Source organism: Coregonus lavaretus (assembly GCF_964263955.1).
Source record: "Coregonus lavaretus genome assembly, chromosome: 16".
NCBI lineage: Eukaryota > Metazoa > Chordata > Actinopteri > Salmoniformes > Salmonidae > Coregonus > Coregonus lavaretus.
In genome coordinates this window covers 19,432,009-19,459,410 of record NC_140003.1, presented here as the reverse complement: position 1 = coordinate 19,459,410, position 27,402 = coordinate 19,432,009, and the positions used below count along the sequence as shown (strand labels likewise).

Sequence of the window (27,402 nt, the reverse complement as noted above, 5' to 3'; positions counted from 1 at the left end):
TTACAGTATCGGGACTCTCGAACAGTGCTGTCTCTCTAGCACTGTGCAACATCAAAGATTGCCCTCTCTTGTTTATACACTGGAGGGGAGGGTGCACCAAATACATAAATGACTGCGAGCACGGCACCTTTGCATACAAAATGCACTTCCCAGCGCTCGGCAGATAAGCAAGAGAAAAGACGAGGAGAGGGGAAGGGGGGCAGAGAAATGGAGCAAAATTACCCCTCCTAAAGGAATTCAAATAACCCTCGCGTCGCATGGATTTAATTTGCATTCTGAAGTACGATAGGAAAGAGGGGGGAGGAAGAGGGACCTGATTTGAGGAAGCACACTCTCTGAAGTGGCTTGCCCACCAGCCTTGCCAAATAGGACAGTCTGGAGGCCACCTGCCCCACTCCTTAATCCAGAAGTATTTCATTTATTCCGTCAATAACGTCCTCTCCCTTTGATCTAGCGTTTGTCCCGTGGACACAACATTAAAGGGTCTCCTTGAAGCTGGGGGAAATTCCAAATACCGTTACCTTCTTCTAAGGATTGCAAATGTGCTTAAATATGCCCTTTAATGGTGTATTTTCCTTCAACCGTGAGCTCAATAAATTAGTTCCCCCTTAGAGGAATGGATTCTGTGGTTGCCGGTTGGATTGGCATGGTTTGTTCAAGTAAAATGCATTCGGTTTAATTTGATCAATCACTGTTGTTCTGTGACTCCTAATAAACATGGCGAGACCTTTTCAAATCAGTATAATAACTCATTATCATCACTAGTTATTCTATATTTACAATCAATTAGAAAATAAATTGTGACATCTGGGAATATACAGACACAGTTAACTCTCTTTTTTTTTTTTTTTAAGCGCTGTCCTAATAGAAAAAGATGACAACATGTAGAACACATTTTGAAAGATTTGTGTTCTTCACAACATGTGAGGTGTGGTGGAAAATAATACACTTATACTGGTATATTTACAACAGAATACTCTGATACCTTTGATGATGCCTTTCTCCTGTAGAGTCTTCATAGAGGGCCGTCTTGATATGAACTTTTTGAGTCTGTTCTTCACTCCATTCTTATCAGCACTGTCCGACATGCTGTAGTTGAGCTTGGAAGACTTGAAAACTTGTCAGGAACACAAAGACAGAGACACACGGTTAAATGGCAACAAGTGAAAGGGAAAGCTAAGGTGTTTAAATGTGTCTTTAGAAAGGCTCAGTAGGTCTATATGCCTTTACAATGTTCAACCAGCAAAGTGGAGGTGGATATCATGGTTCCCCTCATCTCTCTACCTGACCCTCGCTGTTCCCCTCTCTCTCTCTCGTTAGAGTCCCACTGTTATTTATTAATTAGGCATCTTTCCAGGAGTCTCTCCCATGGCTGTCCTTTTCTATTATTCATTCCAATTGAACTTCTCCATGTCTAGAGGAATTCCCTGCAGTTTTTGAAAGTCCGGGTCCTGCTTGTCATTCTAATAAAAACACTGCTCCTCCCAAATGAATCAAATGACCTATTTTGTCTACGAACTAGCTTTGCCATCCAAGAAACAAGTTGGATATATTTCTTATATTACAGTTGGGTTACACAGAGGTGCAAAGCAAATAATATTGTTGTCAGGTAATTGTATATAATTTTCTGAAAACATACAGTAGGACCTACAGTGGAAAACAAGCTAACCGTGATGCTCTCCAGTTTGTGTAAAGGACTGTCTTTTTCATGGCCATAAATTGACATGAACATAGCCAGAATCAAAGGTTTAAGCAGCTCAAGATAACAATAAGAGACTGGATCTTGGCCTCTATGTCCCTGGCCCCTAATTAGAGATTTTAATATGATCATCCAACATCAATATATTAGTCTCGCAGCGCTTAAGGTGACGAGATTGATTTGAACCGTTGACAGGGATTAACATAATTGCTACTTGACATATGATGACATAATGTTAATTAGCATGTTCTTGTGTCATGTTCCTACAAGAGCCATAATTGAAATCAACAGTCACCACACACATTTTGGGCATATAAAAAATAAAACACAAAAAGTGCCACTAAAAATCAGGAAAGCTGTCAGGCCTTATCACGTTGGTGGGTAAGGGAAATGAGCACACATACATTATGCAAATGTGAGAGCAACCATTTCCCTAGAAAAGTTATGTTTTGAGCAATTAAATGCCTACAGAAGCACAGATAATAGAAAACTTTTAATCAGCATACCTCTGAGTTCAAGCTTGTACTAACACGTCAATAACTGTTTTGATAAGCAACTGTAGTAGAACTATAGTCGTTGGAGACAACTTACTGAGTGAGCGTCTGTGTTCAGGTTCCTTTGTGCAGGGGGAATCAGGTGCAGGTCTTGGCAGTGACAGTGTCTTGCTAGGCAACCCATGTCTGGGTAGGTACTCTGTGCTGTTTGCGTTCTGTATGCCAGGCTTGCCAGAGGCCTGTCCTCCAGCTCCCTTAGACTACAACAGAAAGGAGGTTACAACCTTTCAAAGGTTACTGGTTGCATACAGTAACTCATTATTATCACTCATTATTAAGTAAAGCAGGTCTATGCAATTTTCTGCACTATGTGGAACATAAAATCATACGTTTGACCTGATAAATAGTCAATGATTTATGGAATTGTCTTACTTTCATTTTGAGAAGCATGTTATGACTAAGCTATATTCTGAATGATTTAGTCATAATTTCAATATCCAAAATCATAAACACTTCAGAAATGTTGAACTTCAGATACACCATCTGTAAGAAACAGGAAACTGCTTACCAAGTTGTCAGCTGTGCTTTTAATAGCATCATGCCATTTACATATTGTGGGGTAATTGTCAGCCTGGAGAAGGAACTCACTGCCAGAGCTGGTTGTTATCTGGAACAGAGAATGTTCAAATTGACCTCAATAAAGGTACAACAATAAACAGGTCTTTACCTAATGCATTCCCATGAAGCGGAGCATAATGCAAACTGAATAGCAAAGGTTCAAATTCATAACACCCTAAACTAACAATAAGTATTTACATGTTAATATCATTTTAATGACACCCACTGATCCACATGAGTTTGTAAGACAGTGCTCACTCCAGCATCAGCAGACCTTGCACTTGACACTCATTCCCTTGGTCTGTTGAGTCTTATCAGCAATGTGCCTGTTAATATATGTGTGCTCTCTGTGTTTGACAAGAAGCTCACGTTGTGCAGGGTGTGTGTGTGTGTGTGTGTGTGTGTGTGTGTGTGTGTGTGTGTGTGTGTGTGTGTGTGTGTGTGTGTGTGTGTGTGTGTTCCAAAAGACGAGACAAATGCAGACTGTATTCTCAGAGGGGAAAACATAATTAGTGTGATACTTGTCATCTTAATATCGGGCCTGTTCTGCATCTCTGCAACAGTGTCGTAACAGCATTTGGCACCGTCAAACGGAATAACTGTACTGTTAGTAAAAGTATTTGAGAAACCATGACATCAAGGTCAGCATTGTCAAGTGTGGTTGAAATTACAGCTGATTACATTTTGCTCATGTTTTGTGATGGAAATGATAAAAATAATATCAAAGGAGATTAAATGGTATTTCATACCATACATAATGAAGAAACTTATCTTCGCAGTTATCTTCCTAAATTAGTTAAAATGTTGACAATTGTTCATCATTCATCTACGTGATAATTACTTAGAGGAAGTGTTTTTACCATATGGAGTTTGGGATGAGAGTAACCTTTTCCCCTCCTTGTATTAATATCTCTTTAGTCCAGCATGAAAAGCCAGACCAGACTATAATTATTTTTGTCACACAAAACCTTTTAACAAATTCTGAGTAGGAAATTTCATATTTTATCAACCACCATGCCTGCAAAGTCACTCGTGGCCTTGGGGAGGAGCATCTCACATCTTGCCGTCCCAATACTCAACTCATGCAATCATGGTTACCCTACATGGACCTTCAAAGTTTGGGACTATTGTGGAGCTGATTTTTGTGACTTCCTTACAAAGTGTCAGGAGCAGTTAAGCAGCATGCTTTTGTGATGCCAGATAAAGCAGAGAATGGTTACGGGCGCAATCCTTGTCAGAGTGAGTTTACCATCCTTCTTTTCTTGGGTTACAAGCATCTGAACAAGCATGTTTGCTCTGGAACATGGTTTTTCCTGGAGGCTGCCCCAGGACGTGTCAGTAAAAGGCTCTGCAATCACGCTGCAATGTGGGGGACAGGTTACGGGGAGGCTCACTGGTGAATCTGAAAGTTCTCTCAAAACAATCACAAACACAAACACAAAAACCTTGGGCTCTGAGGATCTATTTTCTGTTCTCTAACATAAAGTATGTGTAATCAGATACGCGAAACATAAAAATGCATACAAGAACCTGCGTAAAAAAAGGTTCAACCATTACCATGTACAGTACTGTATATCCTATAAATAACAACACAGATCGATTGCGTTTGTATCACCTCTGATTAACTGGATCATAATGGACTTGGATAGGTTGTTTTATAACCTCAGTTAGATGTATTTGCATGAATTTTGCATTAGCTACAGTCTGTTCCTCTTATAAATGTTAGATGGTGGACACACTGAGCTCCCTATCTATTCCCACAGGGGACTGAGCTAGCTACCTTCAACCTGGATGACTGTATGCATTTATGTTTAATTTTGCCATTCACAACCCCTCATAACTGTATAATTTGGCAGAAATGATTTACACCAGTATGTCAGAGCTCTAGAATCATAGTATGAGTTGATTTGAAGAATGATTAAAGCAACCTTTCACATAAATTATTAATATCAATGGGAGATTTGCACAGATGTTATATGCCTGGATGTCAACTTCAAATCATAGGCCTAAAATCCTAGGCCTTGAAAGAGGAAACCAATATTAGTGACTGTTAACTGGTCCCTGCAACTTGGAATCTCTGTTGAAATCCAATGTGTCCATATCATGGTGAAGCTAGCCTACAATCCTCTTCATTTTGGGGTTTAAGACTCAGGATTTAACATGTAGTCCGTGGGATCCTCATACAGAAATGCATCCTGAACATTACGTCCTTTTTCTTCTCCTGTCATCTTGGAAACAGAACCCTATTGAAATGTCTGGCTTACACCAAAGCCTATCTGACTTCCTGATAAGGCAGACTCTTCCCTCTGAAGTTTAATCAAAAAAGGAGAGCAGACTGCTTAAAAAATATATCAAACATATTTTTTTAGGAGCTGCATGGTCAAAGATGCATTTAAGATTATCTGAAGCAGCGCAGAGACATGACAGCGGATGCTCCGTGTCTATTCATTCTGTTAATGAAAAATTGAGATAAGCTCCTTCAACTAAATATTGCCCTACCCAGTCTCCATGTTCACATGTCAACTGTCCTAATCTGAGCCAGCACAAAGGTACAGTGTGTAGGGCATCGCCTCTCGTGTCATCAGGCTCATATTGAGCTGTAGGTTCGTTGGGACGACGCAAACTCCTTAATATGTCTTGATATTAATCCTAACGTGCACAGGCCTCTTGAACTAAGAGTTGGTGATTTTAATTAGCATGGTCATTTTATTCTCAGGCAAATGTTTGCTGGAGATGCTAATGTATATGAAAGCAGATAGATCCCCCAAAGGCCCCTGATATCAACATGCTAGCTATAGTCTAAATGGAACACTACAGACAATGTAGGAGGTGCAGGCTAATGAAACACTCCAGGTCTCCACAGTCAAACAAAACAATAGGCAAACTTTAATAAAGAAGGAGTATGGAAAATAAAAATGTAATTAAATTGTTTATACCCGCTGATTAACAATGCTCTTTATAACCAACAGACTAATAGTTGGTAATTCATAGATGACTGTTATGAAATGTGAGGTATTATAGGAGATAATCAGCTTTGACAATGTAATGGAAATGCATTGTAAAATGACTGCATATAAAGTGGATGACTTGACTTCTATTCAGGGATATATATTGAGCTCATTGCCACTATACAAAAACAAAAGTCAAAAGTTGTATGTGTATTTTTAAGAAGTGAAATGCAGTTACAGTAACCAGTGCAAAGTAGTGTTTTGCTTTTAGAAATGAAAAAGAATATGAAATAAATCTATTTTTTTCATCACATTTCTTAATAAAGAGGGTGTTGAATTTCTGGGCTTTATTTTGACTGGAGACATTAATATTTAAATATGCACAGCGGAGCAGAGAGGAGAGTGCCATTTGTGCCTTTACATTTGCATTTGGCTCTTAAATTAAACATTAATTGTGGTTCTTCATAAAGGAACAATGCAACTTTGAAGCATTCTACTTTGCCAAGTTAATTATTTCCAATTTGCAACAAAATATCTGTAGATGTGTCAAAACTGCGATGATAATCACAGAAAGAAAAGTTCTTAGAATAACAGTGGAAATAAAAGAGTATCTAAGTGTTGGTTGCTTTTTATTTAGGTCTGACCTGAGCAGAATGTTAATGCTGCAATGTACTGCTGAGTTATCTTAGGCCAAGGTGACAGTTGTCATAAGGATTTTCCATCATTTGCTGAACATTTAATCAATCTCCACAATTCATAACCCACAAATTGCTCACTTCTCTTCTCTTTGCTCCATGACGTGAACTCATCCCAGATGCTCAATCTTGGTGGCTCACATTTCTCCACATAAGAAAGGTATAACATTTAATACTGTGTGATGCATGTCTGGCTAGAATTAAGTCATGTGGTTTAACTGAAGTTCATTTCTAAGTTGTAATCTCCAAGGCAATCTGCTGTTGGGGGTTTAAATCCTTCCACCGTACTGGCGATTAACATACTATATACTTTCACTGTTTCTCTGAAGAACCAAATTAATGCCCACTTCAATGTAAGCAGCTTTGAGGAGGAAGGGCCACACCACAAATACCTTTTCTACGCTCTGGGACTACCAGAGAGAGACTGTCATTTTAACGGATTAAGTCCTCATCTCAAGTCTCCAGAGACCCACTTCAGAGTGAGCATTACGAAGGTAACTTACAACACCGCAATCAACGTAACGCAATGCTGATGCAATTGAACAAACTACTATGGTTTTCCACTTGTTTCCCTCCTTTGAATAAGAACACTGTGTTCCAGTGACGGAATGAAATACACAAGATAAAACCATTTTATAAACAATTGGAGGGGGTGGGGGGTGGGGGGGTATTTGTGCGTGCGAGAAAGGACCAGCTGAGGGGAATGACATGGGGAACCTGACTATGTCTTGTAGGGGTCAGGCCTTAGATGACGGCTAGTGTTTCACAAGGTGACATTCTGTGTTAATCTGGAACTGTTGCCAGCTGCCTTGTGACTCTGTTGTCATAAAGTATCTGTGTTTAAGGGTTACAGGGATGAATCTTTCAAACGCTCTCATTGTCTTTTTTTGTTTTTTACATGGTTTGTGGAGAAAATGTTTCATGGATGAATAAAAATCAAGAGACAAGATATAAAAATCACAGTGCCACTTTACTTCACAGCTTAGAATAAATGTGTAATAACTTGGTAACAAAGTGGAGCTGTAACTACTCTTATTCTGAGATGGGAGTAATGTGCTATCCATACCTTTAAAAATACAAAGTATGATGGTACTCTACCAGACCACAGAGTGACAAACGGACAGGCCTTCCTCTCATAACAAACAAAACACATTACCATTATGTGAATAGAATGATATACAGTAATCTTACGACCTAATTTGAAGCCCTAAGATTTTGCCATCCTCCTGGGCCAATTAGCCATAACACTTATCACAAAGTCACTCCGAAGTATATCAATCCGTGTGCATGGCCGTGAGGTACAGTGTGAAACGCCAGTTGTGATAACACTGTTAAAGAGCTCCAGACTCCCGCAGCTCTGACACCACGGAGACATGCATCGCTACAATATGGTGCATGTCTTAGTGGTGCAGTCTCTACCCTCCAGCCAGAAGGACAAGACATGACAAGAGGACTAGAGGGAGGTGGATGAAGGAATAGCAGAGGAGAATGAAATGGAACTGCAAAGAAGGATATGATCATTATATAAAATGTGATTATTCAAAATCAAACAAAATGTGGTATTATTCATTCATTGATCTGGATGTTGCTATTTTGGTCCAACTAACTTTTCCATTAACATTCTAGTATAGACTGTATTTTGGATCAACTAAGCTACTAGTTGTTGGCCGATGCCCACTGTCATCAACACTATGGAAGTTAGGAGCTTCTTTTTTGGTGTAGCCCTTTCCTGCAGTCAAATGACCATGGGTGGAATGTTATTAATATAATTAATAAACATGACCAAAAAAATTAAACACAGAAAATCCGGTGTTTCTATGTGAAACAGTTTTGTTATATTTCAGTCTTCTGTGATATATAGAAAGTGTAATATTGGGATAAACTCTAAATTAAATACATTCAACTCTATATCTGACATGCTATAGGTGTCTTCTTTTTTTTTGCCCATAACCATGTGTGTGAGGTGTATACTTTTGTTTCAAAGTAGATTTGTTTAAGACTACCAAGAAACACTCTGTGTGACCCTGATTTAGCCCACAGCAATAAAAGGTTAACCACAGGTCAATCTCCTAGACCTCACCAAAGTAGTGTTGGCTAGTACAAGCACAGTCTGTCTGTGAGAGGCTACCTCTATTTGTGTGTGATGTGATGTGGTATCCATTTTGGGAGCGAGCCACTCCTATTCACAATCGTAATCACGGCTGGACATCAAGAAGCAATCAGGCACCGTGAGCTTAAGACAGATGGCATTAAAGTAGTCAGGTCAGCAGCTTTGGACGATTACATCCTGGGATCAGGGGACCAGTAGGCACTGGATAACTCCTACTCCTACTGTACAACAAACTATAACCTGCTCTGAATATCTACTGTACTGATCTTTCAGTTGCTTTAAAATAGTACATATATTCATTAACATCGATATGTGCATCCAGTCTAGCTAGTCTTATTTACTCCACTCAAGATACAGCTAATACACTTCAGGGCCTGGCTGATGCATAATGATGTGGAGGTGTTTTGTATTTCTGTGTTGGTGTAACAAGAGCCAAGCCAGTTGTAAAAGTCAATGCCTTTCATCTGACTGAACTTTAGAAAGGTTGAGGCTCATACAGAAATCCGAAGATGAAAAACTGCACTAACCTCAATGAACTTCTTCCGAAAAATTAGGATGACATCCTGCCAGTATAATTCACCTTTAACACTCAGAAGGACGCTTCCTGAAGTGATTAAGGGTCTTTCGCAAGAATATTAAACTTTCCTGTTGATTAGTCAAGACAAAGCAATGTTTTTGGAGTGGTGGCAGGTTAAAGCTCCTCCACTAAAATGGACTCATTATTTTCTAGCCCTGGGCTCTATTTCATCATTTTAGTTGTTACTGTCTTCTCTCCATGGTTGTTGTTGAAGTCTGTTTTTCCACATTGTGACTATGAGAACGATGTTTGTCAGAGCAGAGAGGGTACAGGGGGCTCACAGCGAGAGTCGCCCAAAACTCCAAAGAATCAATTAGTGATGAGAGAAGGATGCTGGTGTTGATGTCTCTGTAGCAGCGGCCAGTGGTTAAAACCAGACGCCTTTGACACTACATTACTTTTTGTCTCTCTTTCTTCTGGTGGAGTTGATGCAATTTTGACTTTTCTGCTCCTTTTGTTATTTGCTTTTAACTCACTCAAGCCAGACTCAAACACTTAAATATGCAGAAAGGCATGAAAAATGCATGACCACTTATTCAAAGTTGTGCTCCTTTTCATTTGTTGAGCAATGTCAGAGATATTTCTTGTTTTATTAGCCTCGCGGGATACATTTTGAGCCGTTAGTCCTTTTCAAACAGACTATCTGCTTTCATCAATGCTGATAATAGTTAGAAAAACAAATAATGTTGAAATTCTTATATTGCTTTGGTTATAAAGACAGTGTGCCAGGCATTTCCATTCAGAGTCTCCTGAAACAGACATTTTGACATATTATTTTCAGTATAATCATTTGGGGGGTGCTTATATTTGTCCTGTTAAACACAAGCGTGTAATGGAAATGTGTTTTTTGCATATCCCAACTCCCCCTGAAACAGCACAGGGAGTGGCGTCACAGTCACCATTGTACAGCACCCCTGGAGCAATTAGGGTTAAGTGCCTTGCTCAGCTACAGATTTTTTAATATATATATATTTATTTTCTTGTTAGCTCCGGCCCTTGAACCAGCAACCTTTTAGTTACTGGTATGACAGCACTCAATAATTGGCATATGACAGCTCAATATAGGTAGACTGCAGTTTGGAATACAGAGTTCTGCTCATTGAGTCTGACTTTGATCGGACAATGTTAGCCTTATATATGGTCTGGTTTATGGTTCCCCATGCTAAAGTATGTTCTCTCCTCATGTCCCTTTTCTGCATCATGTCCCCTCCAACCTCTATGCTTCTTCAAATGTTTTTGTTTTTGTAACAGTACAAATAGTGAAGTTTAAAAAAATCTCTGTTCTTCAGTGAACCCTTTTTGTATGTTTTTACAATATTTGTATCATATTGCTGTCTTATGTATCATAAGGCAGCTTTGTGACAAACAATGACATATCTCATATTGCAGTCAAATATGTATATTTCCTGTCATTCCTCATGCGATGTTTAACCTGAGACTGATACAGACGCAGAAGTGACTTACTCTCAGCCTCAAAACAACCACATCACAATTGACAACAGTTTTCTCTGGTTTCTAACTATGTTTGTGTATGCATTCTTTCCGTGAGCATGGCACAAGATATGGGGGTCCCTCAGGTGTCAAAGGAATCCAAATACAAAGACTAGAGCTCCCTCCTTGTGTTTCTGCAAGGTTGCGTTTCACTTTGTCAACCATGGCTGTGTAACTAATAGCCTGATAAAAATGTAGCAGACCTGAACCTTGCATTGTTTTAAGAATCTCATATGTAGAGACCAAGTGAAGGTTATTCAGTGTCTCACTAAGCTGGAGTGTGGAGTAACCTTGAAGGAAAACAAAGTCCCTCCTTCCTTAAGCTCCTGGTAGGATAATAGTGAATCATGAAGAACAATGTCCATCTATTCATAAACACAAATGATGATATTGGTGAGTGAAGAGATAAGGGGAAGGGTGAGTAACAGACTTGTGTCAAGTCTAAAAAGAAGCCTGCAGCTGAATAAATACTGTGGGTGACAATGGCCTCAGTAACACCCTCCTCCCATTCCCATCCTCTTTCCCCTGCTTGTGGAATATGGAAGACCTTTCTGTCACCAACCTTATCCTCCACAATTACAAAAAGATAGAAAAAAGGTGAATAAATAAACTGGGTAGATGAATAACATGAACACCTATTTCCGAACCATTTCCATCAACTACTTTTCCATCAGCTGCCCTCGAGCCAAACCAGAGCTCTCTTCTAACCATGATAATCCCCTTGCAGGACCCCCATAAAGTGATTGAACCACTTCCTCAGTCGTTCACACATTCACTCAACTTTCAACTTTAGAGATAAGAAAAATATGTTTTTTTTCAGGTGGGCATTGCCTTAATGAGTCAGTTTCAGCTCTCCTCTATCCTTTTACCCATGACTTCCTATAGAAAGGGCAGGTCTTCTGCTTCCTGCCTGCCAAGCAGCCATGTCGCTGATCTGAAAAGCTACTGCGGGGAAAAACAGCTGGTGAGCACTGAGGTCTTAGAAAGTCAACGCTGACTGACTGAGAGGCACATTTCTCAGGGTCATGACCCTGTGACCTTTGGCTGGGCAGCCTGTTAATGACAACACTGTCCAGGGAGGACACTTCCTTACTGGAATGTTCACAGAGAATGATAGTGATAGAGAGCAGAGTGCTAAGTGGAAAATAAGGTTCTGCTTCATGCCTATTTGAGTGCAGTATTTATTGAGCTGAGGCTCCTTGTTATATTTTAACATTGGATTTGAAGCACATTCAATCAATATATTTTGTGCATTTGAAATGTTGGACTAGGAAGAAATACACCGAAATACACTGAGTGTACAAAACATTAGGAACACCTGCTCGTTTCATGACATAGACCGCTCAGGTGAATCCAGGTGAAAGCTATGATCCCTTATTGATTTCACCTGTTAAATCAGTGTAGATTATGGGGAGGACACAGGTTAAAGGAGGATTTCTAAGCCTTGAGACATGGATTGTGTATGTGTGCCGTTCAGAGGGGGAATGGACAAGACAAAATTTTGAAGTGCCTTTTGAACAGGGTATGGTAGTAGGTGCCAGGCACACTTGTTTGTGTCAAGAACTGTAACGCTGCTGGGTTTTTCACACTCAACAGTTTCCCGTGTGTATCAAGAATGGTCCACCACCCAAAGGACATCCAGCCAACATCAGTCACTGGCTTCATCAATAAGTGCATCGATGATGTCGTCCCCACAGTGACCGTACGTACATACCCCAACCAGAAGCCATGGATTACAGGAAACATCCGCACTGAGCTAAAGGGTAGAGCTGCCGCTTTCAAGGAACGGGACTCTAACCCGGACGCTTATAAGAAATCCCGCTATGACCTCCGACGAACCATCAAACAGGCAAAGAGTCAATACAGGTCTAAGATTGAATCATACTACACTGGCTCTGACGCTCGTCGGATGTGGCAGGGCTTGAAAACTATTACAGACTACAAAGGGAAGCACAGCCGCGAGCTGCCCAGTGACACAAGCCTACCAGACGAGCTAAACCACTTCTATGCTCGCTTCGAGGCAAGCAACACTGAAGCATGCATGAGAGCACCAGCTGTTCCGGACGACTATGTGATCACGCTCTCCGTAGCCGATGTGAGTAAGACTTTTAAGCAGGTCAACATTCACAAGGCCGCAGGGCCAGACGGATTACCAGGACGTGTACTCCGAGCATGTGCTGACCAACTGGCAAGTGTCTTCACTGACATTTTCAACATGTCCCTGACTGAGTCTGTAATACCAACATGTTTCAAGCAGACCACCATAGTCCCCGTGCCCAAGAACTCTAAGATAACCTGCCTAAATGACTACCGACCCGTGGCACTGACGTCTGTAGCCATGAAGTGCTTTGAAAGACTGGTCATGGCTCACATCAACAGCATAATCCCAGAAACCCTAGACCCACTCCAATTTGCATACCGCCCCAACAGATCCACAGATGATGCAATCTCTATCGCACTCCACACTGCCCTTTCCCACCTGGACAAGAGGAACACCTACGTGAGAATGCTATTCATTGACTACAGCTCAGCATTCAACACCATAGTGCCCTCAAAGCTCATCACTAAGCTAAGGATCCTGGGACTAAACACCTCCCTCTGCAACTGGATCCTGGACTTCCTGACGGGCCGCCCCCAGGTGGTAAGGGTAGGTAACAACACATCTGCCACACTGATCCTCAACACGGGGGCCCCTCAGGGGTGCGTGCTCAGTCCCCTCCTGTACTCTCTGTTCACCCATGACTGCATGGCCAGGCACGACTCCAACACCATCATTAAGTTTGCCGACGACACAACAGTGGTAGGCCTGATCACCGACAACGATGAGACAGCCTATAGGGAGGAGGTCAGAGATCTGGCCGTGTGGTGCCAGGACAACAACCTCTCCCTCAACGTGACCAAGACAAAGGAGATGATTGTGGACTACAGGAAAAAAAAGAGGACTGAGCACGCCCCCATTCTCATCGACGGGGCTGTAGTGGAACAGGTTGAGAGCTTCAAGTTCCTTGGTGTCCACATCACCAACGAACTATCATGGTCCAAACACACCAAGACAGTCGTGAAGAGGGCACGACAAAGCCTATTCCCCCTCAGGAGACTAAAAAGATTTGGCATGGGTCCTCAGATCCTCAAAAAATTCTACAGCTGCACCATCGAGAGCATCCTGACTGGTTGCATCACCGCCTGGTATGGCAACTGCTTGGCCTCTGACCGCAAGGCACTACAGAGGGTAGTGCGTACGGCCCAGTACATCACTGGGGCAAAGCTCCCTGCCATCCAGGACCTCTATACCAGGCGGTGTCAGAGGAAGGCCCTCAAAATTGTCAAAGACTCCAGTCACCCTAGTCATAGACTGTTCTCTCTGCTACCGCACGGGAAGCGGTACCGGAGTGCCAAGTCTAGGTCCAAAAGACTTCTCAACAGCTTCTACCCCCAAGCCATAAGACTCCTGAACAGCTAATCATGGCTACCCGGACTATTTGCACTGCCCCCCCACCCCATCCTTTTTACGCTGCTGCTACTCTGTTAAGTATTTATGCATAGTCACTTTAACTCTACCCACATGTACATATTACCTCAACTACCTCAACTAGCCGGTGCCCCCGCACACTGACTATGCAACGGTACCCCCCTGTATATATAGCCTCCCTACTGTCACTTTATTCTATTGTATATATAGCCTCCCTACTGTCACTTTATTTTTTACTTCTGCTCTTTTTTTCTCAACACTTTTTTGTTGTTGTTTTATTCTTACTTTTTTGTTTAAAATAAATGCACTGTTGGTTAAGGGCTGTAAGTAAGCATTTCACTGTAATGTCTGCACCTGTTGTATTCGGCGCATGTGACCAATAAAATTTGATTTGATTTGATTTGATTTGATTTGACACAACTGTGGGAAGCATTGGATTCAACATGGGCCAGTATCCCTGTCTGTGATGAGGTGGTGTTGAAGAAGTCAGGCGCAGGAGGGTCAATCACAGAATAACAGGCTTTAATCGTCAAAATACAGGTTTACGCAGAAATGCGTCAAACACACTCCAGGGCGCACTGGAAAATACAAGGCACACAGGAAAATACTCCCGTCGATACACAATACACGAGCTCCACCGAGCTTCACAAACCTCCACAATAAACAATCACCCACACAGACAAGGAAACAGAGGGAACACTTATACCATGACTAATACGGGAATAAGGACCAGGTGTGTGTGATTGAAGACAAGACAAATGGAGTGATGATAAATGGATCGGCAGTAGCTAGTAAGCCGGTGACGCCGAACGCCGAAACCTGCCCGAACAAGGAGGGGAGGCAGCCTCGGCGGAAGTAGTGACACTGTCGAACACTTTGGACACCTTGTAGAGTCCATGGCCCGACCAATTGAGGCTGTTCTGCGGGCAAAAAGGTGTGCAACTCAATATTAGGAAGGTGTTCCTAATGGTTTGTACATTCAGTGTATATCCTGATGTCACCAATCAATGTTTAAAGTTGAGAGTCACATTTACGTCTGCAACCACTGGGTACTTACAGAATTTAAATTACTCCATATCAAATCTACATGAAGTGAATGGCCTTTTGAGATCACCATTTGCAATAGTGCCAAACTCATCAAGTCTGTAAACCGGCCCAATTATGTTGTCATCGTCCTTGAAGTATCTTAGAAATTGGAATCTATCTGGAAGTCAGAGATATGGCGAGTGGAGATACTGTATAAACGGGCGAAGAAAACAAAACAAACATTTCTATTATATTTGTTTAATCGCATCTACCCATCTGACAGGCATATTTTTGTGAGGTATTTCTTAGATTACTGTACAAATCAGTCTCTGGAATGGTGCGAAATTAACAGTAACTTTCCGTGCTAATTTTAACTGTAATCCTAGTGTTGATTGACAATGCTGTCAGACCTCAGAATAGCTTTGCGTCGGCATTACACACACTTTTCTGTCCACAGCACTTGGATTATTTAAGATTATGCTGTAATTCCCGTTTTAATCTTCACTGCATTAAGATTTTGAGGCTGAAATACTGTGCGGCAGAGTAGCGACCAGCAGCGATGAAGTGTCTTAAGCGTCTGATGAGATCGGGAAATCTGCTCTCATCCTCTTCCTTTTCTTCTGCTTATCACAGCATTTTTTTCTAATGAAAACTTGTGCTGCCACCACCAATGAATTGATCATCAGTTTGCTTTGCTGGCTTAAGCCTTTATCAAAGAGTATCTTGAAAAGGCAATAAGAAGATAGTACTTCACATAGTACTGTGAAGTTCAAAGGTCTAATTCCCTAAACTAAAAGCCATTGGGTCTGAGGAGACAATATGTTGGCCTAACATCACCTTCAAATGCAATGTGACTAAATTTAAATGTCTTCTCTGAAAAGGTGGTTGAAGCAAAGTAAAAGAAAAATATGAAAATTGATCAAATATCTTAAGTTGAATCTATTATATACTGAAATTATCAACGAAAGAGTGCATCCTAGAACATCACATCCTCAACAACTAAAACAGACAATTTGCAGGCTGCTCAGTCTTATTGTAAACTTACTTGATCCTTGTCTTCACACAGAAACAAAATGGCCGTACCTGAACCACGTTCTTCCGGCTGGACCTCTCTGTTGTCCATTCAACCACGGCCCCACAGAGATCCACCCCATCAGGGCTGCATCCAGGTTTCTACAGACATATAAGAGGCAGAGTGGAGAGGTGTTTAGTGAATAAAGGTTACTACACTGAACAAAAATATAAACGCAACATGTAAAGTGTTGGTCCCATGTTTCATGAGCTGAAAGAAAAGATCCCACAAAAATCTTATTTCTCTCAAATGTTGTGAACAAATTTGTTTACATCCTTGTTAGTGAGCATTTCTCCTTTGCCAAGATAATCCATCCCCCTGACAGGTGTGGCATATCAAAAAGCTGATTAAACAGCATGATCATTACACAGGTGCACTTTGTGCTGGGGACAATAAAAGGCCACTCTAAATGCCACTCTAAATGCCGTGCAATTGGCATACTGACTGCAGGAATGTCCACCAGAGCTCTTTCCAGAGAATTGAATGCTCATTTCTCTACCATAAGCCACCTCCAAAGTTGTTTTAGAGAATTTGGCAGTACGTCCAACCAGCCTCAACCGCAGACAAAGTGTAACCACGCCAGCCCAGGACCTCCACATCTGGCTTCTTCACCTGCGGGATCATCTGAGAACAGCCACCCGGCCAGCTGATGAAACTGTGGGTTTGCACAACTGAAGAATTTCTGCACAAACTGTCAGAAACCATCTCAGGGAAGCTCAGCTGCGTGCTCGTCGTCCTCACCAGGGTCTTGACCTTACTGCAGTTCGGAGTTGTGACCAACTTCAGTGGGCAAATGCTCACCTTCGATGGCCACTGGCATGCTGGAGAAGTGTGCTCTTCACAGATGAATCCCATTTTCAACTGGCAGACGGCGTCGTGTGGGCGAGCAATTTGCTGATGTCAACGTTGTGAACAGAATGCCCCATGGTGGTGGGGGGGTTATTGTATGGGCAGGCATAAGCTACAGACAACAAACACAATTGCATGTCAATTTGATCGCACAGAGATACCGTGACGAGATCCTGAGGCCCATTGTCATGCCATTCATCTGCTGCAATCACCTCATGTTTCAGCATGATAATGTATGGCCCCATGTCGCAAGGACCTGTAAACAATTCCTGGAAGTTGGAAATATTCCATGTCGTCCATGGCCTGTATACTCACCAGACATGTCAACCATTGAGCATGTTTGTGATGCTCTGGATCGACATGTACGACAGCATGCTCCAGTTCCCGCCAATATACAGCAACTTCACACAGCCATTAAAGAGGAGTGGAACAACGTTACACAGGCCACAATCAACAGCCTGATCAACTCTATGCGAAGGAGATGTGTCACGCTGCATGAGGCAAATGGTGGTCACACCAGATGCTGACTGGTTTCTGATCCACGCCCCTACCTTTTTTTAAGGTACAGTGGGGAAAAAAGGTATTTAGTCAGCCACCAATTGTGGAAGTTCTCCCACTTAAAAAGATGAGAGAGGCCTGTAATTTTCATCATAGGTACACGTCAACTATGACAGACAAATTGAGAAAAAAATCCAGAAAATCACATTGTAGGATTTTTAATGAATTTATTTGCAAATTATGATGGAAAATAAGTATTTGGTCACCTACAAACAAGCAAGATTTCTGGCTCTCACAGACCTGTAACTTCTTCTTTAAGAGGCTCCTCTGTCCTCCACTCGTTACCTGTATTAATGGCACCTGTTTGAACTTGTTATCAGTATAAAAGACACCTGTCCACAACCTCAAACAGTCACACTCCAAACTCCACTATGGCCAAGACCAAAGAGCTATCAAAGGACACCAGAAACAAAATTGTAGACCTGCACCAGGCTGGGAAGACTGCATCTGCAATAGGTAAGCAGCTTGGTTTGAAGAAATCAACTGTGGGAGCAATTATTAGGAAATGGAAAACATACAAGACCACTGATAATCTCCCTCGATCTGGGGCTCCACGCAAGATCTCACCCCGTGGGGTCAAAATGATCACAAGAACGGTGAGCAAAAATCCCAGAACCACACGGGGGGACCTAGTGAATGACCTGCAGAGAGCTGGGACCAAAGTAACAAAGCCTACCATCAGTAACACACTACGCCGCCAGGGACTCAAATCCTGCAGTGCCAGACATGTCCCCCTGCTTAAGCCAGTACATGTCCAGGCCCGTCTGAAGTTTGCTAGAGTGCATTTGGATGATCCAGAAGAGGATTGGGAGAATGTCATATGGTCGGATGAAACAAAAATAGAACTTTTTGGTAAAAACTCAACTCGTCGTGTTTGGAGGACAAAGAATGCTGAGTTGCATCCAAAGAACACCATGCCTACTGTGAAGCATGGGGGTGGAAACATCATGCTTTGGGGCAGTTTTTCTGCAAAGGGACCAGACGACTGATCAGCGTAAAGGAAAGAATGAATGGGGCCATGTATCGTGAGATTTTGAGTGAAAACCTCCTTTGAAGATGAAACGTGGCTGGGTCTTTCAGCATGACAATGATCCCAAACACACCGCCCGGGCAACGAAGGAATGGCTTCGTAAGAAGCATTTGAAGGTCCTGGAGTGGCCTAGCCAGTCTCCAGATCTCAACCCCATAGAAAATCTTTGGAGGGAGTTGAAAGTCCGTGTTGCCCAGCGACAGCCCCAAAACATCACTGCTCTAGAGGAGATCTGCATGGAGGAATGGGCCAAAATACCAGCAACAGTGTGTGAAAAACTTGTGAAGACTTACAGAAAACGTTTGACCTGTGTCATTGCCAACAAAGGGTATATAACAAAGTATTGAGAAACTTTTGTTATTGACCAAATACTTATTTTCCACCATAATTTGCTAATAAATTCATAAAAAATCCTACAATGTGATTTTCTGGATTTTTTTTCTCTCATTTTGTCTGTCATAGTTGACGTATACCTATGATGAAAATTACAGGCCTCTCTCATCTTTTTAAGTGGGAGAACTTGCACAATTGGTGGCTGACTAAATACTTTTTCCCCCCACTGTATCTGTGACCAAAAGATGCAAATCTGCATTCCCAGTCATGAGAAATTCATAGATTAGGGCCTAATGAATTTATTAAACTGACTGATTTCCTTATACGAACTGTAACTTCTTTGAAATTGTTGCATGTTGTGTTTATATTTTTGTTCAGTGTAGTTTCACTGCTGTGTTTGTGAATGGGACTCTCCTAAATGTATCATAGTTGTGCAGTAAATATAAAAATACATGTTTTTAAAGAGGGTCACTTTCTCTATAATGGATAGATATTTGATTTGAATCACGATGAATAAACAAAAGGAAGTGCTGGAGTGCTCTACCCAAATATCAGATAATGCCCATTTGTTATAGCACTTTTTTATATTCATTATGCTGTAGACTGAGAATGTACATGTGCTGTAATTCTCTATTATTCTAAACTTTAATATCTTATTGATATCCTCTATGGAATTATAGAAGCAGTGTGTAACCGTTTCAAAATAAGAATGGTATAATTTTCAGACAACATTTTGCTTTTTTAAAGAAGAACTAATCTGTGTTAAAGGCATGGGAACTCATTTAGATATCATTTCTCTTTATTGTGGTCTCAGACCAGGGAAATTGTGGACAAATGATAGAGAGATGCTGTAGAAAATTAAGATGATAAGGACATTGTACAACAGTATTACAAGGTAGTATCACAATCAATCAGAATCAAATCAAGCAATCTTACATTTTAGTCATTTTAGCAGACGCTCTTATCCAGAGTGACTTACAGTTAGTGAGTGCATACATTTTTTTTTCATACTGGTCCCCTGTGGGAAACGAACCCACAACCCTGGCGTTGCAAACGCCATGCTCTACCAACTGAGCTACACGGGCCATAGAAAGATGCTCACTGAGATCCCACGTGCCCAGCTTGGAATAAGCTGAAACCTGAAGACTCAATAAACTACCTTGACTGACAGGTACAGTATTGGACAAATTAGGTGATGTTTGATTTACAGTACCTGCCACAGACAGAGTAAACTACATGTGTTTAAGTTGGATGATGCAAAATACTGCCTATTCTTGTTTCTACTGGATAAATAACTCTCCTTACAGAACGATGTACACATTGCAGGTGAGCTCATATATCCTGACTTTGTATGCTGGTGACGACATTGTATATTCAGACCCAAACCTAAATACTGCCCACAGCGACTAAATGATAACACAAGATATTAATAAACTGTTTATTCTACTCTGAAACAAAGATAAATCAAATTATGAAATTATTATTTTTATATAGCAAATAAATAAACTCAAATGTACACACACACACAAACCACCACCACCACCATCCCAAACACACACAACCGCCCTCCACTGTACCCACTATTTCCATTGGACCATTGGAAAGGGGGGAGATATGTCAATCTATGTGGAAGTGGAAATGTCTCTCTCGCCCATAATGAACTATTGGACGGGGAGAGTCTGACAGACCGTTGCTCTGGTGGGGCTCAGTAAGGGAGAGGGCTTTGATTAAGTCTTTGGAGCTTCATTAAAAAGCATGGCAAGCTCATTTTAGAGACTCCCCCCAACCACTCTCTCTCTCCATCTCTCTCTCTCTCTCTCTCTCTCTCTCTCTCTCTCTCTCTCTCTCTCTCTCTCTCTCTCTCTCTCTCTCTCTCTCTCTCTCTCTCTCTCTCTCTCTCTCTCTCTCTCTCTCTCTCTCTCTCTCTCTCTCTCTCTCTCTCTCTCTCTCTCTCTCTCTCTCTCTCTCTCTCTCTCTCTCTCTCTCTCTCTCTCTCTCTCTCTCTCTCTCTCTCTCTCTCTCTCTCTCTCTCTCTCTCTCTCACCAGGGCAGGGTGGATTAAAGTCACATACTATACACACATAGACAGACAGACAGACAGACAGACAGACAGACACACACACACACACACACACACACACACACAATATGCAGTCCACTTCACAAGGGGGTAAACAGTTCCTCATTGCTTTTTGATGGGGTGAGCTCCAGTCCTTGGGATCAAAGCCAAAGTTAATTTGCCAGTTTGAGAAATCAGAAAATGAAAAGAAAACGCTTCATTTCTGGCATCAAATTAAAATGCACATAGCGTGTGTTCACTCAACATTTGCACTCATAATGCTAATAGGCAATCCCTCAGAAGGTTGATTTGAGGCTGTAATTGAACATTGCCCCCTCGTATTCAGCAGGTTACCAACCTATTGATGTCACTTTTTTACTTTACTGAACTGTCACTTTTTACTTTACTGTGTGTGTGTGTGTGTGTGTGTGTGTGTGTGTGTGTGTGTGTGTGTGTGTGTGTGTGTGTGTGTGTGTGTGTGTGTGTGTGTTGTATAAACCTACCAAATTCGTCAGGGCTTCTTGCTTGCTCTCTTTATAAAACAGAAGTTTATCAGTCTCCAGGACTACCCAAGTTGAAGTCCAGTTCTTCCTCAGTTTTTTGCCTCCATCTGATATTTTGGCTTTATTCAAATATTCACCTTTCAAAACAACCTGAAATGCATGATGCAACATTTAGCCTTTAACAGATATTAACAATGAATGTGACATAAATATTCAAATAAAACACATGCTATTTTATCAGTATCAACAAAATAAATACCTATTTTAATAAGTAAAATTGGCCTGCTGAATTAAAAGCATAGAAACATATTAATAGTGAATAATACTTAAATGTTAGCCTTATAGAAATAGTCTAATGGCGAATAACAGGCATATAGCAATAGAGCATAATAAACCAAACAGATTTCTGTCCATATGTTGCCATATACAAACTGACAGTTCTTTATGATGACCTGTAATACTCACAAGAGTGTCTGCAGCTCCAGCTCCACCAATGTTATGCTGAGACTGGTTCCTCCGGTGGCGAGAAATCTACAGAAACAGAAAAGCAGAAAAATATATTGAAGAGGAGCTGATTTCCCTGACTGTTTCAAATCAGAGCTGTTGCTTGATTGTGGCCATATTGTCTTAGCTAGTAAAATCGGTTCAGTGAAATTAAAAGCATACAGGTACTGTTATTCCATGCTGTAAAGACTATGCAATATAGTGCATACAAAGTATGGTTATGTGTGAATGTATCATCATTATATTAACATATAGAACATCTATATCGTACAAGACTATATAGTCTCTGATAGTAGCGTGTATGGAAACAGTGTGGTTAATGAGATGAGACCTCACATTGTGACAACAGAAAAACAACGCACACAACCCAGTGCTAATCAAAATCAGACCGTGAGAATTCATATCAATATCACAGCAATGTAAACACTCATCCAGATAAACATGGACACAAATAAAGCAAGATTATTGATAGTGTCATTTGACAAATCCATTTTCAACTGCATGTATTTCAGTATTGTAGTAATAGAGTAGCAGCAGAAGCAGTAATAGTTATAGCTATACTAAAGGTAGCTTAGAAGAGGTTGCGCTTATACATAGTTGAACAAGAGTTCTGCGATATCCACACCCTTTACTATGGAAACACAGCTCACAGTGTATCGTTCTAGTCAGTTTTATCCTTCAGCACAGTGCTGGCCTGCCCTCTACTGTTCAAATGACTTATAGGAATTCCAATAAGGATAGGTCTACCCCAGCACGCCAAACCCCTAGTGAGTCCTATAGTCATTATGATTGGGTCCTGCTATATTCTCTCATTAATCACAGTGTAAGAGGGTGGAGCAGGGTCACGGTACAGTTGGGTTTAACACACACTTACTTCCATACATTGGAGGAGGTCAAGAAACCATTTCTCTGCTCTCTGGTAACATATCTAATATATGAGAGTAAACAAATAATGTTTATTTTGATGTCTGTTAGATTAGACCCTCTGTGTAATGAATGTAATGAAATGAAAAGTACATCTGTAATACGAACAACATTCTGGAACACTGATGCAATGTTAAAGCAACACTCTAACGTTCCGTGTTCCGTGTTCTGAGTTGTGTTTGTTCTGAGTTGTTTATGACCATGTTTGTAATCCGTAAGAACTGGTTCATTATCTCCGGTAGCCTTTGCATCTCTTCCCTCTGGACAAACTGTATTACTGCAGTATAAGACGTCTCACAAACAAGTATCATCTGCATAATTAGCAAACAAGCAACCCAACAAAACATCAGACGTGGCCTCACGGCAGTGATCATCTGAGTAATTCAGTTTGCTGTCAATTACTAATAAACCCTATGAAGGTTTACAATACAACTGTGTATGTTTAGCAATCTAGACTGACGGATTGAAGGTCAATGGCCTGTTGTAAACACATCTAATACTATTTTGTATCTGATGAAATTTTGCAGATTAACATTCCAGCCAACAGACAGATGTATTGTATGATACGAGGCATGAACCACTATGCTAAATAGAGGTGTCAGCCAGCCCCTCCACCAATTTATGAAAAATATTAAATGGTTGGGGTTATGTCCAGTTCATTGTCAACACGGTAGCTACATTATTCCAAATATGCTACACCAGACTGCTCATTTTGTAAATGCATCATCTGTTTTATCTTTACCCTGATTTTCCCACAGGGAAGTGCTCAGAGTCAAACAGAGATCAGCTCAATTAAGCTAATGATAATCACCTAATGTGCGACAACGGTTTATAAAGAATATAATCATAATTACTGGAATTTATATAAACACAGTTCAACAAATGGCTAACAATATTCAATAAGCCTCTAAAATCAGAGTATATCCAGCTGATAGGTCTGTGTGTGTGTGTGTGTGCGTGTGTGTGCATGCAACTGTGTGTGTATACACCTACACTGAGTGCACAAAACATTAGGAACACCTCATCTTTCCATGACATAGACTGACAGGGTGAATCCAGGTGAAAGCTATGATCTATTATTGATGTCACCTGTTTAATCCACTTTAATCAGTGTAGATGAAGGGGAGGAGACAGGTTAAAGAAGGATTTTTAAGACTTGAGACAATTGTGTATGTGTGCCATTCAGAGGGTGAATGATATTTAGAGACAAAATATTTAAATGTCTTTGAACGGGGTATGGTAGTAGGTGCCAGGCACACCGGTTTGAGTGTGTCAACTGTCAAGAACTGCAACGCTGCTGGGTTTTTCCACACTCAACAGTTTCCCTTGTGTATCAAGAATGGTCCACCACCCAAAGGCAGGCTGACACAAAGTGTGCAGAGCAACAGACGAGCTACAGTTAGTCAACTGACAGTACAGTATTGGTGTCCAAATAATGCACAACTCGTTTTACCTTGACGCGAATGGGGTATGGCAGCTGACGACCTTACAAAGTTCCACTTCTTTTAGCAAAAAACAAGAAACTGCGGTTGCAGTGGGCTAAGGAACGAAAACACTGGACACAGGAGAATTGGAAAAACATTGCCTGATCTGATGAATCCCGGTTCCTGCTGTTTCACGCTGATGGGAGGACTAGGGTATGCAGAAAACCACATGAGTACATGCATCTAACATGCCGTGTGTCAACATTGCAGGCTGATGTAGGTGTTGTGATGGCACACATTGGGCCCCTTAATAAAAGTGGAGCAATGTTTGAATGCCACAGGATATCTGAACGTCATTGCCAATCAGGTGCATCCCTTCATGGCAGCAGTATATTTTTTCAACAGGATAATGCCCCATGCCACAAGGTTAGGATTGTTCAGGAACGAGTCCACAAACTTGACAGTGAATACAGCATATTGCAGTGGCCTGCCCAGTCACCAGATCTCAATCCAATTGAGCATCTGTGGGATGAGATGGAACGAGCTATTCGGAGAAGAGATCCACTACCAGCCAACTTGACACAACTGTGGGAAGCATTGGAGTCAACATGGGCAAGCATCCCTGTGGAATGCTTTCGGCACCTTGTAGAGTCCATGCCCTGACAAATTGAGTCTGTTCTGAGGGCAAAAGGGTGTTCAACTCAATATTAGGAAGGTGCTCCTAATGTTTTGTACACTCAGTGTATACTCACAGGTTTGGGAGGCAGGTCAGGATCCTGCAGGACCATGGACTTGGTTTGACTCAGGCGTTCCCCACTGTTCTGAGAGCTCTTGATGCGCATCTGGACTGTACCTTGTGCTGCTCCGGTCAACTGGTGGGGCAGAATCAGAGGCGGCTGTTTCCCTACATTCTGAAGATTGCTGATTCTGGTCAAAAGGAGATGAAAACATAAGTGGATGTTAAGATTAAAATATTGATGAAAAAAAGAACTATTATCCAATTTATAAGATTTCATATAAATCAATGGATGTAAAATAACCTATATACTGAAGAAGGTTATTAAGACAAAATGTCTGTGTATGCTATCCTGATGCAGTAAAAAATGATACTTTAAAAAAAATAATGAAGTATGCTTTACGCAACATCTTTTTGAGGGCTGACCCATCACATTTTTTGCTTATCTGAATTCACTGGTTTTATACCCCAAACACACTTTTGGGTGAGCGTGATGGTCCTCTTTTGATTCAAATATTGATAAATAATAAGTAGTATCCAACTGATACGATTTCTAATAATTAAATGGATGTAAAACACTTAATAGAAGGCCATTAAAGTGCTGTTTTTGCTTTTGGGAGTGCATTAATTTATTTGGTTTAGTAGTGACACTCAGGAGATGAGGAACATTTAAGGGAAGACTGCAAGAAGTCTGGTCTAAGCTTGAGGACTTTAACCTTCCTTCCTGTTATGGTTGCCTCATCAAAGCATTGCAAAACATACCTCTTGCTGTAATGTATCTGTCGATGAGCAGGAAAAACTCACAGTCTGCTTATTGAAGGATTCTCACAAATAATAAACAGTCTACCCACTGACAAAAATCTATGTTCAATCTAAACAATGTTCATGTAAATGTAAATACTATGGCACATCCAGCCAATGTCATCAAATATTTTAGTGTTTCTTTGTGTTTTTTTTGTGTGTGCTATTGATTGATGTTTTTTTTTTAAGTTGCACAAAGTGTCTCATAACAGGAAGCAAATCTCAAACTCCCTCCCCCACCCAAAAAAACAGATTCAGAAATCAACCAGTACTGATGTTTTGCATCTCTTCTTGTTACTGATTACCACATTAACAATGCAGTAAATAATGATGGCCATGTGATACAAATCGTCATATTTCTGGTAAAGACTTATGCAGAAATGTCAATTGACAGACAGGATAATGAATGCAGTTTTAGTGATATCACAGATTTGAAGATTGGGAGTGAGTTCAAAAAGCTAGGAAACTCCTAAGCTTCAGTTTAACAACGTAAAAAAAAGAGACATACAAATTCTATATATTTTTTACATTCACACTTGTTCATCAGAAATGCTACTGTATCCTGTGGCATCTAACATGTCCTGTTTTAACTGCACGTAGACAGGGCATTCCTAAACAACATCTACCATGTTATAACGATTCTGGACTATAATACTCAAGAATAACAGACATTCCTCACGTGTCTACAACTTTCCACCCATCAGCCACGTCCAGTTAGGACCCAGGCCACTGACACCATTGCCCAGATGTTACATCTCTTTAAGTCACCAATGGCCCCCACTAAACCCCAAATACTTTTAAAAGAAAGGAAACAACAATGACAGCATCTTTGAATTTGCAAACCCAAACCCACTAGAATGGTGTCTTTCTTACCTCGTCCCCGCCATGCCTCTATCATATCAATCTGTCACAGATCACAAAAAGAGAAAGAGAGAAAGAGTGTAAGTCTTCCTTTTAGAGGAAGTAGGTTTCATCACGTGTTGTAGTCAAACCACCATGTCTTTCACTGCTGCTCTACAGTTGATGTGAACGTCTGTTATATGGCGCAGGCTCAGGACCCCACTTCCTGAAGGATGCCACTTGCACAGAAATAGTCTGACTGAAATTTGCTTTAACTTCAAAAGTGAATAGACATTACTAACGCATGTAGATGTGAGATCTGACCATCACACAAATTAGAAACAGGGTCGATCAGAATTATCTCCCTCCTGCAGCAGAGAGTTGATGTACGAGACAACAACTTGTGTGGTTTTCCGCTTCTCCTTTTTGGCCTGTTTTTAGTAACAGCTTGTTTCAAACATCTCCCTTGCCCAAAGTGTAGTTTGAAAGTTAGTTGTGCATGCCTTGTGGTAGGTTTCACTGCAGTTAATGTTGTCCTAACTTAAATTCAATTTGGTTACCAGCATACTTCCATTACCAAAACGTAGATATACACTGAGTGCACAAAACATTAAGAAAACCTTCCTAATGTTGAGTTGCACC

At 41.1% G+C, this 27,402-nt stretch overlaps 1 protein-coding gene across 1 annotated transcript in view; it reads right to left on the bottom strand.

Moving 5' to 3' along the window:
• The window catches only part of arhgap15 (Rho GTPase activating protein 15), a 50,674-nt gene extending 23,746 nt beyond the window's left edge, over positions 1–26,928 (bottom strand). Inside the window, exons 1-8 of the mRNA XM_084179889.1 lie at positions 26,794–26,928; positions 25,136–25,310; positions 21,997–22,062; positions 21,532–21,681; positions 16,211–16,300; positions 2,762–2,860; positions 2,291–2,453; positions 986–1,117 (exon numbers count right to left, since the gene is read on the bottom strand). Of these exons, the coding sequence (XP_084036015.1) occupies positions 986–1,117; positions 2,291–2,453; positions 2,762–2,860; positions 16,211–16,300; positions 21,532–21,681; positions 21,997–22,062; positions 25,136–25,310; positions 26,794–26,807 (889 nt within the window). The 5' untranslated portion in view covers positions 26,808–26,928. The remainder of the gene's footprint in view (positions 1–985; positions 1,118–2,290; positions 2,454–2,761; positions 2,861–16,210; positions 16,301–21,531; positions 21,682–21,996; positions 22,063–25,135; positions 25,311–26,793) is intronic.
• Positions 26,929–27,402: the final 474 nt, after the last annotated feature.